This window comes from Cavia porcellus, unplaced genomic scaffold (genome assembly GCF_034190915.1).
Source record: "Cavia porcellus strain 051 isolate PalLab524CR breed Dunkin Hartley unplaced genomic scaffold, mCavPor4.1 scaffold_9, whole genome shotgun sequence".
NCBI lineage: Eukaryota > Metazoa > Chordata > Mammalia > Rodentia > Caviidae > Cavia > Cavia porcellus.
The window spans coordinates 4,445,125-4,463,045 of record NW_026947492.1 but is presented as its reverse complement, the minus strand read 5'-3'; the positions used below and the strand labels follow the sequence as shown (position 1 = coordinate 4,463,045).

Here is a 17,921-nt window from a genome sequence, read left to right as displayed (position 1 = left end):
TCGCGCGCTTCTGCGGTCCACGGGGACAGGAAAGAAGCGGGCGCTCCCCAGGAGGAGACGCGGGTCGGGTGTGGCCGCCACGCAAGGCCGTTACCTGACGAGGGACATCCTGCAACTGGCCGTGAGGAGACCTGTCCGCTGGGGCTTCTCGGACCCAATTAAATGTTGTACCCAGTCTGGTTGCCCGGGTAACAGACGTCGCGGTCAGTCTGGGAACCGAAAGAGGTGGGTTCCCAAGCTTTGGAATGATTGTCCTGAATTTTGTATTTAGTCTAATCCTGATACAGTACTCTTAAGAATCTAAATCTTATTTTCCTCATTCCGTGGATAATGTGGGCTACCTCTTCAGTGGGGGTCAGGGAGGATTAGGATGGTTATTTCAAGATTAGAAATAATGTTATTACCCTCATATGTTCACCAAGTGTTCCAGCTTATTTGTAGTAGCTTATTCAACTCTCACAATAATTAGAGAGGTATTGCGATCTTCATTTTGAATAAAACCGAGGCATATGCTCTTAACTGCTAACCTCTACTGAGGATTAGAGAAGTCTCATGTGACCCTCACCACCCCCCCACCCACACTTACTTCTGACATTTATAAGGCCTGGGGAGGCACCAGTTACCCGATACAAAGGTGTTGGTCTGATGAGCAGGAAACCCAGATTGAAAGTCACTGCTCCCTCAGGGTTTAAACTCCAGGTGGAGATGAGACTTTACCAGAGAGGATAACTTCAGAATTTAGGAACTGGTACTACATACATAATTATAACATAAGAAAAGATAAAGTGATGTGCAGTCTTTCAGACACAGTTGTTAAAGATAGCTGATAACTTCACTAAAACAATTTTGATCCATCCATTCCTCAAAATAGGAAATGAATCAGTAGTTAACACAGATATTATTTTCCTTAAATTGTCTCTTTCCGGGGGTTTCAGAGACCTGTTTCATCATCAGTCATGGAGACATCCTCAAAGGGTCTGCTCACTCAGATTACTCAGTTCTGGAATCTCCTAGATGATCTGGCTGAAAGTGACCCAGAATGTTATAAAAACTTCATTCAACAGGAGCTGAAAGAGGGGAAACAGCTCTGTGCTGGCCCAGAGCCACAGCTCTGTCTACAGACCAGGATTGTGGTATGTAGAGTTGGCTGCAGGAGAGGGGAGGCCTTGAATGAACTTATCCTGGAATAATCAGAGAATGCTTCCTAGTGCTACTTTAACACAAGAAAAGTTGATGGGAATTGCCTTTCTAAACAAAAACTATTAACACAGCATGGAATACTGTGTTCCAGGAAAAAGGATGATAAATACATATAATTTTGGAGATTATCAAAATGAGTTATTTTTCTACTAGAAGAAAAAGAAAAAATGATGTGATGATTTAATAAAGCTCCATGGAGTTGGAGGTTTTTCAAATAAAAACTTATTTGCTTTGGGAAATAATGAAGTGGGGAAATAGAGTCAAATGCACCAGAAACAGCTAATCAGTTCCCCCTTCTTATGCCCAGTTCCTTTTAGAAGGAGCAAAAGTTGGATTCATGACAAAAATAGCCGATGACTGGAAAAATCAAGTAACAATTTATCAAATAGAATCGTAACACATGGAATGACTTCTATATTCAACCCTGTGATAAGTTAACTTTAGGTGTAATCTTTACATTTGTTTAAAAAAACTAAATTTTGAGATATCAAAATTACTCACTTTGCAGAAGCCAAAAGAAAAAATACTTTTTATCAACCTGTGTCAGTGGAAAAGGATTCCCATTCCCCAGTCAGCCATGCATCCAGTGCCTCTAAGTGTTGGCAGGCCAGAAGACATCTCTGAAACATCAGGTAAAGAGGATTAAAGGAAAGCACATTTAAAATTTTTCTACTGGGATCCAGGTACAAGAACACATGCCCATTATCCCAGCTACTTGGGAGGCTGAGGCAGGAGGATCACAAGTTTGACTAATGAGCCTGGGCAATTTAGGGATAATTTGTCTCAAAAATTAAAAGGGAGGGCCTAGGGATTTAGCTCAGCGGCATAAGCGCCTGCCTTGCAAGCAGGCAGTCGTGAGTTCGATTCCCAGTACCGATAAAAAGGAAAAAGACCAAAAAAAAAAAAAAAATTAAAAGGGCAGCCAGGGATGGTGGCACATGCCTGTAACCGCAGCACTAGGGAAGCTGAAGCAGGAGGGCTCTGGTGAATTTGAGGCCAGCCAGGGCTACCTAGGAAGTTCAAGGTCAGCCTGAATACATAGTGAGATCCTGTCTCAAAAAAGAAAGGGATAGGAATGTGAGGCCTTGGGTTCAATCCTCAGTAAATAAGGACTAAATTTTACTTGGTAAAAGTACTTCAAATAAAGTATTTTATTTGGTAGTAAAATGGTAACAAATTAGTATACCTGTATTCAAATTTAGTACTGTTTGTAATTTAATGAGTACTTTTAACCTGTATAATGCTAAGCAGTGGCTAATTGGAATTTTGGATATACAACGCCATTGCTGTTGTGGGAAAATAAAGAAATTTATATTTTGTAGCTTTATCAGGAATATGGTTTAATATATAACCTAATAACATCAGTAGAGAAACAAGCTGTCTTCGTTTCATATCCTCTGAATCACACAGATGTGTACACAGTAATTGATGTTGCCTACAATCCTGAGGTCCTTCAGGCAACAGAAAAGGACCAAGTGAATAAAGATCAGTTAATAAAGATGACTATGAAATGCATTGAGAAGCAATTCCAACTGACGCTCTCACACTCTTACCATATTACTGAATTTAAAATAAAAGGAAGCATTCAAAGAATGAAACAAAATCTAATGGGAGTCCAAGCTGATGTCACAGATTTAAGGCAGAAAATAAAGGGTAAGTTGATGAATGTAAGTCAAAAAGTAAAGTGATTTAGGGTTGGGTTTTGTTTTTTTTGTTTTTTTTTTTTTTTGCAATTTGTGTACATCTAGCAAACTGGAAGACTTGATTTTAAAAGTTAAGTAGCTTTAGAAAAATATTGGCTGTAATCCCATCATTGAGGAGGCTGAGACAGGATTGCTGAGTTTGAGGCCAATATAGGTAATACTACATTCAAGGCCAGCCTGAATACACAGTTGAGACCCTGTCCCCACAGATTAGCTATTTTATTTTATTTATGTTACCTTTTTTGGTACCAGGACCTTGCACTTACCAAGCAGGTGCTGTGCCACTGAGCTATATCCCCAGCCCTAGTTGTTTTAAAATGTTAGCATATCCATAAAGATTTTAACTCGTGCAACATTTTCGGCCAAATTTTTTGGCTTAAAATTTCAGTTTTACTGTTTATTTGTTGCAGAACTAGGGATCTAACTCAAAATCTCAGAGGCCAGGCAAGCGTTCTATCAGCCTGATTTAAGATTCTTTTCGCTAATATTTCCCAACTAATTTAACTTAAGCTTAATCTGCCATCAGCTACATACAGCAACATACAGCTTACAGTCTGATTGTATGTTGTGACTTTATTTCATCTTTTTTGTAAAGAGCACACTCTTGAACAGCTAAGAAGTAGTACTGTGAACAATTCAGATCACTTTCCTCAACTGTTACTACCAAAAGACCAAGCTTCAAGCAAAGCAAGATGTCTGATAGAAGAGATTTCTAGTACTGAAATCCAAAGGGAAACGAAGATACCAGTCTATGACTTAAAATTTCTGAAGGATCAGAATGAAAAACCTGTGAAAATTGAATTGAAAGTTGACCTACCTGGTATCACTGAAGTCTCTCTCTGTGAACTGAGTGTTTCTGAGGTAAGCTGAATAGGTGACATAACAGTCCCTTAGCATCCATGAGGACTGTTTTCAGTAACTTCTGCAGGTACCAAAATTCAGTGATGCACAAATCCAGTGTATAAAATGGCATAGTTGCTGGGCATGGTGATGCACACCTATAAACCCATCATCTGGGAAACGGAGGCAGGAGGATCACTACAAGTTCAGCCTGGGCTACAAAGTGAGTTCAAAGCCAGCGTGAACTGCACAGTGAGACCCTGTCTCAAACAAATGCAATAAATAGATAAAGTGTCATAGTTATATAGAATTTGCATATAATACACTCCCATATACTTTCAAATGTTCACAACAGGGCCATAATTCATCTGACTCGCAGCTGGACTGTTCTGAAACACAAGTGGTAAATGCATAAGTGTCCCATTGGGCAGCATGGGACAGTCCCATCAGGCAGGATGGTTATGCATGTATTAGTGGTTCTAGCCAGCAGGAACCTGCCAAATCATCTCTAGATTAAAATACCTCATACACTGTAAATGATAAATAGTTAATATTAGTCCACTTCCTGTAACTATGAAAAATAGCTAAAATAATAAACTTTTCAAGAGGAAAAGATTTATTTTGGTCCAGGATTTCAGATTCCAGTCCATGGTCCAGTCCATGTAGTCTTTAGGTCTGTGGTGAGGCAGCACATCGTGGCAGGAGTCCAGGGCAGAGCAAAACTGCTCATGTCATGGCCAGAGAACAAGGGAGAGAGAAGGAAAACACCAGGGTCCCACACTCCTTGCTGTGCCCCCAGACTCACAGCAACTGCACGTCTTCCTGCTGGTCCCTACCTCCTAAAGATTCCACAGTCTCCTGATAGCTGCCACCCTAGGGCATAAGCCTTTACCACACAGACCTCTGGGGACATTAAAATGTAACCTATCTCAAATTGTTAGATTGTACTGCTTAGGTAATAACAATGAGAAAGATCTTTTACATCAGAAGCCTAACAATGATACATTTTCTTTCTTTCTTTCTTTTTTTTTTTTTTTTTTGTCTTTTTTTCATCTTTTATCGGTACCAGGGATCGAACTCACGACTGCCTGCTTGCAAGGCAGGCGTTTATGCCGCTGAGCTAAATCCCCAGCCCCCAATGGTACATTTTCAATCCAAGGTAGATTAAATCCAATGATACAGAATTTTCACTTACAGAGGTACAGTGAATCTGTACCAGTCCGCACTCACTGTATTATATTGTAATACTAGCAAACTCTGTAATTTTAAGGGCTTACAATAACTAGGAAGTCACACATCAGCTCCATGAATCTTGCCTGCACATTCCTAGATCAGGTGAAGGAGCAGTTTCCGTCTATGCCTTTTTCCCAGCACAGGTAATATAGAAATGGCCAGCCTACGCAGTGGGTCTAAAACTTCGGCCTGGGCGTGGCACAGATCACGTGTTACAGTCCACTGGCCGAGGTATCTCACAAAGCCAAATCATACACCAATAGGACTGGGACGTGTATCCTTTCCACAGGTAGTCACCGGAGGTCATTTGACATTTGGCACGGATACAGAAAAAGAGCAAACAGTTGGCAACAGTCCTACAGTCTACCGGTGTATACTCAAGGTCACAGATGCTTGTTTGTTTCTTCAAAGAAAATAACCTAATCACAGTACCAAAACTCCAAAATACAGGATTTTGTCATTTATATATAGTCTGGTTTGTTCCTCGGAACTGCAGACCTGCTAAGTTACCTACTCCTGAGCCCACCCACCATGCAGTGTGGATGCAGGCACATGATCACCACCGTTAACAGTCTCATTGCAGAAATGGGGGAAATATGAGGCACACTAGTTAGTGGTGCACACGAATTCTGAAGTCCTAGGGGCAAACCCTGTGAGGGCCCCTTGTGTGGAGCTGGAGGCTATTTTTGCTTTGAAAATTTTTTCATTACCTAGTTTCCCAGTCTATTATTTTTCATGGCCTCCAGCTCCATTTGGGAGGTTATTTTCTTTATCTGATAAAAAATTTAGCCATATCAGAAAGCAGTGACTATACCAGGCTTAGGTGCAGGGCAGCTTTCCAATCCTGTTTCTTATATATGGTATATTCAAAGCCAAAGAATGTTTTAAATCTTGGTTTTTGTAGTACCAGTCAGTGCTACACTCACTTTGACAAACTTGTATCTCAAGAGCTGCCTGTCTTGTTAGACTTAATTGTTGTCATTTTAGGCAAATACCAAGATTTACCAAAGTGTACCTTAATTCAGACATTTTAATTAAGGGCATAAAGATCTGCAATTTAGTATTTGTCTACAGACTTTGCTAATAAGAATAATTTCTGAACTTTATCCATAGAAAATATAGTTCCATTGTTCAGCCTTTAAATACGGAATTTGGGGGCTCTATATATTCCCTTTCAATTCTGCTTGCAAATTGAGCAATTATTTTCAAAATTCACTTTACTAAGTTTCCTTGCCGTTTGCTCATTGACCCTGAGAAAGTACCATGTGATTTAGGAATGACAACATCCTACTTCTGGTACTGTATCAGTTAATATCTTATGTATTGAGCTGCCGTCACAATCTCAAAATTTTAGGAATTTACAATTCTACTTTTTTTTTTTTTTTTTTAACTTTTTATCGGTTCCGGGGATTGAACTCACGACCATCTGCTTCCAAGGCAGGCGCTTATGCCAATGAGCTAAAACCCCAGGCCCTACAATTGTACTTTTATTGCTCATTACAAACCACATGGCAGTAATGGTATCCTCCCCTTAAGGCAGTGATCCAATAGCACGAACACTGACCAGGAACAACTTCTTTATTCTTAGGATGACTTACTGATCGAGGTCTCTGAGAGGTACAGACTACATTTGAATCTTCCAGAACCTGTTCATACTGAAATGACTACAGCAAAATTTATCAAGAATAAATCTACATTAATCATCACAATGCCACTGATATAAAACAACAGCATCGTATTTTGAGTTTTCAGTGCTTCGTGTGAACTATAGGACTTGTGTGGGTAAAGAGGCTATACTTTACCTTAAACATTAATTCTTTATTTTGTTTTTGTTTTTTTTTTAAAATCGGTACCAGGGATTGAACTCACGACCGTGCGCTTCCAAGGCAGGCGCTTATGCCGCTGAGCTAAATCCCCAGACCCTAATTATGTATTTTCTAAGAGTTCTTTTTAATGGAGGGACATTTTCCCTTCACCTATTATTTTTAAGTGACTTTCCTTTCTCAAATAAACTTGGTATCAATCAGAAACTACTGAAACGGTGTCAATGGTATCTATAGTGACCTTAAGTAACTTAAACTACCATTTGGGAAAGTTCTGATTTTTTTCAAGGAAGATGTAGGAATTCTTGGCTACTTGAAAAGAGAAATCTCTGCAATTTTTGCATCAGGAAAAAAACTTCCAACTGTGCAAAAGTTTTTATCAGGATGTGCCAGAGGTGAAAGTTTGTTCCAGCACTACAGATGTAGGGCCAAATATATTCAAACCTGTTCTAATATTGCTCTGTACTTCAATGAAACAGCTCTGCCAGGAGTCCAGGATACCCAGCCAGACCTGTTTCTATCAGATAGGGACATCTCTGTGGACAAGGTACAATGACACGTAACAGCAGTCACATGTTGCACATCGCAAGCTAAATAAATCCATCTCTAATTTGAAAGTGGAATTTGGACAAATATATTTCTACTGCAGAAATGAAGTGATAAAATGTCTAACTTCCATTTATCTTGTACTCCAGTTTAGCAATATGCACATCCAACTTTAAACATCCTTTTATCTTTTGTAGATAAAAGTCTCTTGTAATTACTGGTGTATACTCCAACTTAAGAACTATAAATTCTTTGCTAATTTAAAATTTTGTTTAAATAGTAGCAAAGTTTTATTAAAGGGAGGGAAAGGCAGGAAAATGGTAGCAAAGTTTTGTTAAAGGCTCTGCAGAGGGAGTTTGGGCCAAGTAACAGAAGTACACTCTAGAGTGTGAAGGTGACCGCCACACGAGACAGAACACAGTGGCATAAAAAAGACCTAATGCTGTATGTACAGAAAATAATTTCTATGTGACATTTAAAAAACATATATACTTTTCTTAAGCTTGACATGGATTTGATAATTTATTTACTGAAAACATTCTGGAATGGTGTAACCTAAAATTATTAAGTTACTCTTTCACACTTTAAAACACTTGAAGTCAACCAGGCATAGTGCAACACACCTATAATCCCCAGCACTCAGGAGGCTGAGGCAGGGTGCCATGAGTTCGAGGCCAGCCTGCACTACATAGCAAGCCCCTGTCTCAAAAAAAAAAAAAAAAAAAAAAAAAAAAAAAGTGGACTCATTTAAATTTGAACATAAGATTTTTTTCTTCTCAAAATTAAAAATTTAGAGACTAGATTTTCTCCACAAACTCAGTTTTAGAGCCAGGGGTAGTAGTAACACATGTCTGAAATGTCAGCATTTGGGAGGCTGAAGCAGGAAGGTTGCTGTTTGAGGCCAGCCTGAAATGTGTAACAAAACCCTTTGTCAAAGACAAAAAATAAAAACAAACCCTTAGTTTTAGACCACTTTCCCAGTAGTGACTGGTTTCCCTGTGTACTCTGGCGATTGTGCATTACAGAGATAACTATTCCCAGAAACCGTCATCTCCACATCCATCTCCTTTTGTACACCACGCCTCGGGATATCGTGACTCCACACTCACACACTTGAGAGGCAAGAGTAAACTCCTCTAACACAGGTAGCCCTCCTATTCATCCATAGTGGTGTAAGTGCCACGCCTCTAGATGGAGTGCTTCATTACCTTCCTAGTTTAGTTTTGGATTACATCTTCCTAAATTCAATCCTTATTTTACCAGTTACATAAATTCACTTTATATATATGAGAGCTTAATAAGCACACAGCTGACACTGGATCTTAATCATTTAATGTGAAAGAATTCCCAGAAGATCAAAAATTAGACCAGATGTATTGAAAACAAAGTTTAATTTTAAATCTTATTTAAACAAAAAACACTATTCTAACTTTGTTCTTTCAGTTCTGTAAGACAAATACACTGGCTCCAGATTTAGAGTATAGCCAAGATAAATTTTTAACTCAAAACAATTTTTCTAGATGGTTAACTTTATTTTTCCTTCAGGGGAACAAATAGAGCCACAAACATTAGTAAAGAATGCATTACTTCTGAATTTTCATCTGGTGGAACCAGATCTGGCCCAGACTGATGATGGTCCCTAGTGATACACGTATGTTTTCACATCATCTGCAATTCAACCTAAAATTACTAATTACTGAAAAGTTAGATTAATGTAGTGAATTGTTTTCATAATACAGCAAAGTGAATGTTTGTGAAAAGTATGGAGTGTCACTTATGTACCATGTAATAATCAACACTGAGAAATATCAACAGTGAAACAAAGCAAATATCAGATGCTAGCTCCACATATCACATATACAAGGAAGCACTGGTCAGGTTTATTTAGATAGTCATAAATAATTCCATATATTTATTAAAATGCATCAATTCAACAGAAAGTCTGGAATTGTGGTAATGTTCCAAATTGATTTTTACTATCCTAAATGTCATGTCTTCCATGCCTCCAAAAGAAAGGCAAAATATAACTTTAAAAAAATTCTTTTTAAAGTATTTAGGCTGATGAGGTAGCCACCTAATGAATATTTTTCTCTCCAGCAGAATTTTAGGGATACCTTATTTTACATGAGACAATGATGGGGTAGAAAGAAACACTTCTAAAAATACATTTATTTTTTAATTGCACAAGCAGAAATTACCATTCTGCTTGTGCAAAATAAAACCTTTTGTTTTTTGAGACATCTCACAACATTGCCCAGGCTGGCCTCAAATTCCTGGGCTAAAGTGACCCTCCAGTCCCGGCCTCCTGCACAGCTGGGAACACAGGCAGTGTAGCTGTGGTATCACTGTTTAGCATTCTGAACCATTCACAAATACAACCCTTTTATCTCAGACAGGACTTGGGGTTAGACTTTGGCACATACCCAACTCTAGTCACCATATTTTACATATTTACATGTATCCCATATTTATTTCATAGCGCTTTCCAGTTATTTAATAAATTCTGAACTAACTTCATTTATAATCAGCTATCTTCAAGGAAAATTCTACTTCCACAACTTACTAAATTCTTTTACATTTTATAAGCATGCTCTTTTACTTGGTATAAAATTCTCTTTTCAGAACTGCATACTTCAACTGTTTAAATAAATACCCACACAAATCCTCATGTATACCAAGAAACTGGTTTATATCTTTACCTTAGGGGCAAGTAATTATTAATTTTAAAGATCCATAGAAAAATAAATGTTTGAAGAGGTCTATGAAAATTTTGACTTCTTAAATTTCACTTATTTTAGGGGCTGGGGATTTAGCTCAACGGCATAAGCACTTGCCTTGCAAGCAGGTGGTCGTGAGTTTGATCCCCGGTACCGATTTAAAAAAAAAAAAAAATTCACTTATTTTCCTCGATGTCCTGTACCCCTTCCCATATATAATGAACCAAAACCAAGATCATGACAGAAAACTTAGACCATGGTTAATCAAAAACCCTTCCCCTAAGAAAATCAGTTTTCCTAATTTATCTTTCCTTCACATTTAAGAAATTTTAGGCAATTCAATTTTGAATTGCAAAGTGTCATCAAGGTTACTTTAGTCCTTGTGTGTAGGGAAGCACAATTCTGCCTATCCTGTATTTCTCTCTCTCTTTTTTTTTCTTGTCTTTCCTTTTTTATCGGTACTGGGGATCGAACTCACGACTGTCTGCTTGCAAGGCAGGTGCTTATGCCGCTGAGCTAAATCCCCAGCCCCTGTCCTGTATGTCTTACGGGAAATGCTTATCACCAGGCCAGCACATGACCCATGACTAAAAGTACACAGCTTCTAATCTGGTATTTAATCATTAAAAGTGAACAGTATCTGGGAATGACTGGCATTTAAAAATTCAGTAATGCCATTATAAATAATTCATCTGGAAAGACTCCATAATAAAAATGACTGGTGAACTTTAAAAGAACCATGTGTTTAATGACATATAAATATCCTGTAAGAATGAACCAAAATGACCTGGAAGCATCTAAAAATTCTTGGGTTAATTATAACAACATTGTGATAGGTTTTTCAAGGTATTTTCTAAACTCAGCAAGCCACTGGGCTCCAACTGCTCCATCCACAACTCGATGATCACAACTGAGCGTCACAGACATCATGCTAGCCACATCAAACCTAGAAAAAGTAAGGGTATTATTAGGTGTCAGAGGCATTCGATAAATTTAGCCCGCGTCCTCCCATATGCTGACTCCTGCCCTCAATCCTACTCAGGCAATCCTAGCTCCCACCTACTAATGTCCCTTGTATGGTTACCTCAGATTAACAGCTTGAAGAAAAAAGTCAGACACCTGGGACATGGGTGGGCAAACCACCACATACATCAAATCCTATACTCTGCTATTCATTTTTTAAAAATTATGTTAGGTATTATTTATGCCTGCTTTTAAACTGAATGGCACGGTATTTGCAACAAAGTCTATATGACCAAAAAGTATTTACAAAAGTAAATACTTTTGTAAACATCTGAAGTATTTACTGCCTGACACTTCAGGAAGTGTATTCAGTTCTCACCTAGAATAAATCTATTTGATAGGATCCCGTCCCAAACATGATTTGCAAATAACTGTCAGTAAAACAAACTCCAAAAAACAAAACCAAAAGGAGGACAAAGCCATCAAAATGAGCCTGTAGCTCCCTTTCTACTTTGACACTTACCCTTTTTCATTATCTGCTGGGACCAATTTATCCTCTGAAGCACCAATTGCTAAAATACATGCCTGAGGTGGGTTAATAATAGCAGAGAAATTCTTAATTCCAAACATTCCTAAATTGGAGATTGTAAAAGTGCCACCCTAAAGAAAAAAGGATTAAAAATAGGTATTAATTTCTTATCAACATAAATCAGAAAAAGTTACAAATATTGTTACTTTGTTTTCAGAAAGTTCTGAAGAGAATACACATTAAAGAAAATTACAACCATTATAATATGAACATTATGGTTGTATAATACAACCATTACAATATAAAATGTCAGTTTGTTTTGTGCATATAGTAAGTTGGAAAAAAAGTATTTTCAGCTTCTGATATGTGAATTAATTTTTCTTTATTTTCAAGACCTTATGTCAATAAGAATATGTAGCAGATTGAAAAGGTAAAAAGGGAAGTATGTGTTTACCTTAAACATTATTTAACCCTTGAAAGTCAACAAGTAACGTATTACCTGGAATTCATGTGGCTGTAGTTTACCCTCTCTTGCTTTGGTTGCTAAAGAAACAACATCGTTAGCAATGGTTTCCAGTCCCTTTATATGTGCATTAAACACAATAGGTGTGATGAGTCCTGCAGCCGTACTGACAGCAACACTGATATCAACAACATGATTTCTGTTTAAAAGGACAAAAGGGTTCAAAGCTTAGTAGCTCTAAAAAAGCAAACAAACAAAACTCTAAATGGTCAACACCAACATTTATCAAAAGCTACAGTGTAGCTTCCTGGTAAAGCACTTTTCTAGCAGGCATGAGGCCCTTGACAGAAACAAAATGAAAACAACAACAAAAAAACAAGAACAACGAAAAACAAACCTATGTGCCAGGTTAAGCAAGAATGGGTATTTACTATGAAGAAAAACCAAATAGCAGAATCAAACACTGAAGCCAGGTATGGCAGTGCACACCTCCCATCTCAGTGCAATAGGAAGCAGAGACAGGAGGATTGTAAGTGTGAGCTAGAAAACGCAGCTGACTTAGTGACACCTGGCTCCACTTATCTTAGCCAAAAGGTTGAGAGCGATGCGAGACCGTATCTCAAAATTAGAAATTAAAAAAGAACTGGGAATGTAGCTCAGTGTAAAGGCTTTGGTTCAGTCTCCATCCCACCCCCCAAAATAGGATCCAGTTTGTGCTAATATTCCAATAGATGCCTCATAATTTTGACCTTTTGCTTCATTTTTTCCTTGATTTGCACTTTTGAAAAAATGAATGAGAGCCAAGTGGACTGGAGCATATCTGTAATCCCTGCTATTCTGGAAGCTGAGGCAGGAGGATCTTAAGTTGGAGGGCAACCTAAACAATTTAGTACAATCCTATTCCTAAATAAAACACAGTTGAAGAAGGAAAGAGCTCAGGCTGTGCAGCACCCAGTGGCTGGCAGGACCCATGCTTCAGTCTGGCTTTGCAGGTGTGGATTTTTAGAGGTTTGGGCCTGAAAGCTTGAGCACTAAGTCTAGGCTCTGCCTGGCTCCCTTGCTGTCTACTTTGAGCACAGCCCGCAGTGGTCTCCTCGCATCATCAGTGATCCGCCTCCGCTCCAGATCAAGGGGCCTCTGGAGCAAGCAGGCACTCAGATGCCCACAGTCCGAATCTAAGGGGCTGGACAGCGTACCCAGGACACAAATACTAAGGCTGTGTGAGTCAGGGGTATCTTTATAAATAGTTAATTAAAATGAATAAGCCAGCGGTATAACTCAACAATTATGTTTTATTATCTAGATAGTTTATTGTATCAAAGTTATATTACCTTATAATGGCAGATGCTCTAAAAGGAGTATTTAAGCTGTTTCAATTCTATTACTTCCCCCTCACCCCCCAGGACTAATGGAATAATGTAATCTTATACCACCTCTGTGTGAATTCTGCCCCATTAAACGTTGTGCCTTATTCTATTAATTTTTTTTGTTGGAATCCAGTTCTATACTTCAGAAAAGTAACTTCTTTTGGAAAAAAAGTATTTTCTTCTGGGAATTTACTTTTGAAAAGAAGAAATCTAAAACCCTCATAATGTTTGTATTTGCTAGTTACTTGTTATATTATTAATAAATTTATTCAATATGTGAATCTGTAAATTAAGGAAGATGGATTGGCTGATTGATTAAATGCCTCAGGAGTGAATACAGCCCTGAATATAGCAGAAAACATCCGCCGCCCAGCCCTGCGCAGAGGGAGAGCAGGGCAGGACCTAGCCTCCCCACGAACAGCTGCGGGACACAGCAGGCTCCAGCCGCGACTCATCTCCTTCCCCAAGCTGCTGGACTGCAGCAGTGCAAGTTCTGGAAGGAAACCACGCACCCAACACGTGGGCACAGAGCGATCTCTTTGACCGTTTCTTTTTGAGTTTTTGATTTGTTTTTTGGTTTCATTTCTTTTTAATATCCTTTTATTTGTATTCTGTTTTTGCTGTTACTTTTAACATAACTCCATTTACATTTTCCTATTTATTCTTTACTGGATTTTTATCTCATTTTCTCTCCTCTTCCTATGCTTTTTTTGAATTTTTACTTCATTTTTCCCTTTTCTCATCCCCTACATTCTTACTATTAATTTTACCTTATTAATTTTTAGCCTTTTTATTTATTATTGCTGATACCTTTTCTATCATTAATAGTGGTGTAATCTGGTTTCTTTTCTCCTCTCTGAGTGATGTTAGGGAGCAAGAAGGTTGGACACTAACAAAACCTGCATTTTTTTGAGACAAGCTCTCACTAAACAGTTCAGGCTGGCCTTAAACTCACAATGAACTTACACTGATCCTCCAACCTTAGCCTTCTGAGTTAGTGTATGTGTGTGTATCTTGGGAATTTGTTTGTTTCTTGAGATAAGGTCTCACTATTGTAGTTCAGACTGCCCTCGAACTCACAGCAAGGCTCCTGCCTCAGCTTCCCAATTGCTGGGATTGCAGACATGCACCATCACGTCTGGCAGGAATTTCAATATAGAAACACATGAAGCATGAGAGAAAATAACTACTCAAAATGTCCATAATTCATCAGTATCTGTCTGCAAAGATACTAATGTGGATGTAATGCCAAACAATCCAGAAGACTGACTTTTTTTTTTTTGTCTTTTTCGTTTTTATTGGTACCAGGGATCAAACTCACGACTGCCTGCTTGCAAGGCAGGCGCTTATGCCGCTGAGCTAAATCCCCAGCCTCTCAGAAGACTGACTTTTAAAAAAATGACTTCACAGAGAATACCAATGCAAGATATAAAGGAAGTATTCAATAACAAGATAGGGATTTTGAAGAACCACCAAACAGAAATTCTGGATATGAAACAACACAATGAGCCAAATAAAAAGCTCCATGGAAAGCCTCACCAATAAGACCCACTGGAAGACAGAATTTTTTTTTTTTTTTTCTTTTTTGGTTAAAGGGAATTGAACTCAGGAGCCTGTGCTTGCCAGGCAGGCACTTGTGCTGCTAAGCCGTGTCCTTAGCCCCAGAAGACAGAATTTTAAGGCTTGAATGGAAGAGAAGACTCAAGCACAACAATAAAAACATAAATTATAAATAAAATCCCAAAACTAGGACAAGATTAAAACACCAAGCTTACAAATTTCTGTTGTACAAGAGAGCATCAAGATTCAGACTAATAGCACAGAAAAATCTCTTTAGTGAAATAACAGAAAACTTCCCAAATCTTGGTACATCAGGTATTGAGAATTATAAGCAGGCACAACCAGAAAAGAACTTGCCTCCATCACATGCCAAGAGTAGAGAGTAAGAAAAGAACAGTGAAAGCTACAAGAGAAATACCAAGTGACCTGTAGAAGCAAATCCATCATACCAACTGCTCTGCAGAAACTCTGAAGACCAGGAGGCCCATGAACAAGGTAGTTCAAGCCCAGAAAGAAAATAACTGCCTAGATTACTATATCCAGCAAAGCTATCATTCAAAATTGAAGTCGAGCATAAGCTAAAGAAATTCATGACCACTAAGCCAGCACTGCAGAGGATACTTAAAGGAACCCTATACCCAGAAGAGGAAGAGTAGATGAGCTTTTAAGAACCAGGAAAGAACAAAACATTACAAAAATAACAAAATGTCAGGAATTAGTACATACCATTCTGTTAAATCTGAATATACTAATTCTCCATTAAAAACCACAGACTGTCAGATTGGATTAAAAAACATGAACCAACTTTTGGCTACTGCGAGAAGCACACATCACTAGCAAAGACATACACAGATCGAAAATGAAAGGACAGAAAACCATGGTCCATGCAAAGGAACTCAAAAGCAAGCACGTGTAGCTCTACTGCTATCTGACAAAGCAAATGTTAAGACAAAATTAGACAACATAACGAAGGTCACTGCACACTGGTAAAGGGGAAAATCCACCAAGAAAGTACAATTGTGAACATATACATCCAGACATCCAATTTCATAAAACAGACACTACTCAATGCAAGAGGTTCTTTGGGTCCCAATACAATTAACAGTGGGTGACTGCAATGTTTTACTCTAACCAACAGATAGGTTCTACAGACAAACTCAACAAAAAAATCAGTTCAGTTATACCACGGATCAAATGAGCTTAACGGATATCTATAGAAAGGTTCTACAGACAAAGTCAACAAAAAAATCAGTTCAATTATACCACGGATCAAATGAGCTTAACGGATATCTACAGAACATTCCATTTTAACAACTACAGAAAGTACATTCTTCTCAGACGCTCACAGAACATTCTCCAACATAGATTTTATTTTAGGCATAAGGCAAGCCTTAACAAATATAAAAAATATTTGACGTAATTTCTTTCATTTTACCATATCATAATGGGGTGAAGTTAGAAATCAACAGCAAGAAAAATTAACAGGAACTATACAAACATATTTAATGATTCACTTTTTTTTTAACAATTCAGTTTCGAACAATCAGTATACTTTCACTGAAAAATATCATGAATTTAAAAATTCCTAGAATTAAATGAAATACAACACACCAAAAGTCAGTTCTAAAAAGTATGTTTAAAGTTATGACTGGCTATTTCAAAATAATCAGAGAAATCTCAACCTAATGATGCATGTCAAAGTTTAAAAAAAAAAAACAAGAAGCAAAACCAAACTCAAGATAAGCAATATATATGGACAGCTAAAACTATGAGATAGAGACTACAAGAATATACAGAATCAATGAAGAGTGGGTTCTTTGAAAAGATGCTTGATAAACCCTTAGCCAAATTAACCAAGAGACAGAGAAGACTCAGACCCTAGGGGTTTTTTAAAAAGAAAACTCTAGGGAGTGGGGGAGGGATGTTAAAACAGACACAATTGAAATCCAGAGGATTATTAGGGACTACTTTGAAAGCTTATATTCTATTGGAGAATCTAGAAGAAATAGATGAATTTCTAACCACACATGAGCCACCAAAACTGAACCAAGAGGATATAAAAAATTAAACAAATCAGTAATGAGTCATCCAGTTTTAGACAAAAAAAGCCAAACGTATTTTGGAGAAAAGACAACCTCTTTAACTAATGGTGCTAAAAAAACTGTGAATCCATTTATGGAAGACTGAAACTAGATCTGTATCTAGATCCCTGTTTCTTTTTTTTTCACCAAAGAATGAATATTTATTGACTTTCAGCAGGGTAGTGGGATCAAACTCACAACCTCATGCTTGCCAGGCAGGCACTTAGGCCACTGAGCTAAATCCCCAGCTTCCTTATTTCTTACTCTGTGCAAAAATCAATTCAAAATGGATCAAAGAACTAGGTTTAGTATCTGAAACTTTAAAACTGCTAAAAGAAAACAAAAGGCAAACACATGAAATTATAGGCACAGGCAAAGACTTCCTAACTGGGACCCCAACAACCTAGAAAATAATAACAAAAATCAACAAGTGAAACTACAATCAAATTAAAAAGTTTCTGTGCAACAAGGCAAACAGCCTGAAGAGACAGCTTACAGAATGTGACACAATCTTTGCCAGCTACTCTTCCGACACAGAAACAGTGTCTAAAATGCCTGAAGAACTCAAAAAGCTCAACACTGAAACAATCAGATAGCCCAATCAATAAAAGGGCAAATGATTTGAACAGACATTTCTCAAAATAAGTACAAATAGCCAGGCATGGTGGTGCAATCCTGTATTCCCAGCAAACCTGTCTCCCAGCATTCTGGGAAAATCAAGCAGGAGAATGGATGTTCAAGCTTAGCCTGGGCAACTTAGTGATTTATGAAGATCTTTTCTGAAAATTTAAATTAATTAAGTAAATACATAACTGACTGAATGAGAAGTAGGTCCAGTGAAGGCCTAGGTTCAATCCCCAAGACCACCAACATAAATAAATACCTCAAAAACTGGA

General features: G+C 37.9%; 2 protein-coding genes across 4 annotated transcripts in view; one reads left to right on the top strand and one right to left on the bottom strand.

Annotated features, from left to right (window-relative positions):
- The first annotated feature begins 24 nt into the window (after nt 1-24).
- Nucleotides 25-7,009, top strand: Pih1d2 (PIH1 domain containing 2). Of its 3 annotated transcripts, none has more exons than XM_063255753.1 (6): nt 25-225; nt 936-1,133; nt 1,709-1,832; nt 2,611-2,853; nt 3,499-3,764; nt 5,266-5,421. In XM_063255753.1, the coding sequence occupies exons 2-6, from the start codon at nt 957-959 to the stop codon at nt 5,392-5,394; spliced, it is 939 nt and encodes a 312-aa protein (XP_063111823.1). In that variant the 5' UTR covers nt 25-225; nt 936-956; the 3' UTR covers nt 5,395-5,421. The 3 variants fall into 3 exon arrangements, with proteins under 3 accessions (XP_063111823.1, XP_003472742.2, XP_063111824.1); XM_003472694.5 differs by lacking the exon at nt 5,266-5,421 and adding an exon at nt 6,565-7,009 and having other exon boundaries at nt 27-225; XM_063255754.1 differs by lacking the exons at nt 3,499-3,764; nt 5,266-5,421 and adding an exon at nt 6,565-7,009 and having other exon boundaries at nt 27-225.
- A 1,710-nt stretch (nt 7,010-8,719) lies between these two features.
- The window catches only part of Dlat (dihydrolipoamide S-acetyltransferase), a 30,525-nt gene continuing 21,323 nt past the window's right edge, over nt 8,720-17,921 (bottom strand). The window contains exons 12-14 of the mRNA XM_003472831.5: nt 12,054-12,216; nt 11,549-11,685; nt 8,720-11,008 (exon numbers count right to left, since the gene is read on the bottom strand). Coding sequence (XP_003472879.1) covers nt 10,879-11,008; nt 11,549-11,685; nt 12,054-12,216 — 430 coding nt within the window. The 3' untranslated portion in view covers nt 8,720-10,878. The remainder of the gene's footprint in view (nt 11,009-11,548; nt 11,686-12,053; nt 12,217-17,921) is intronic.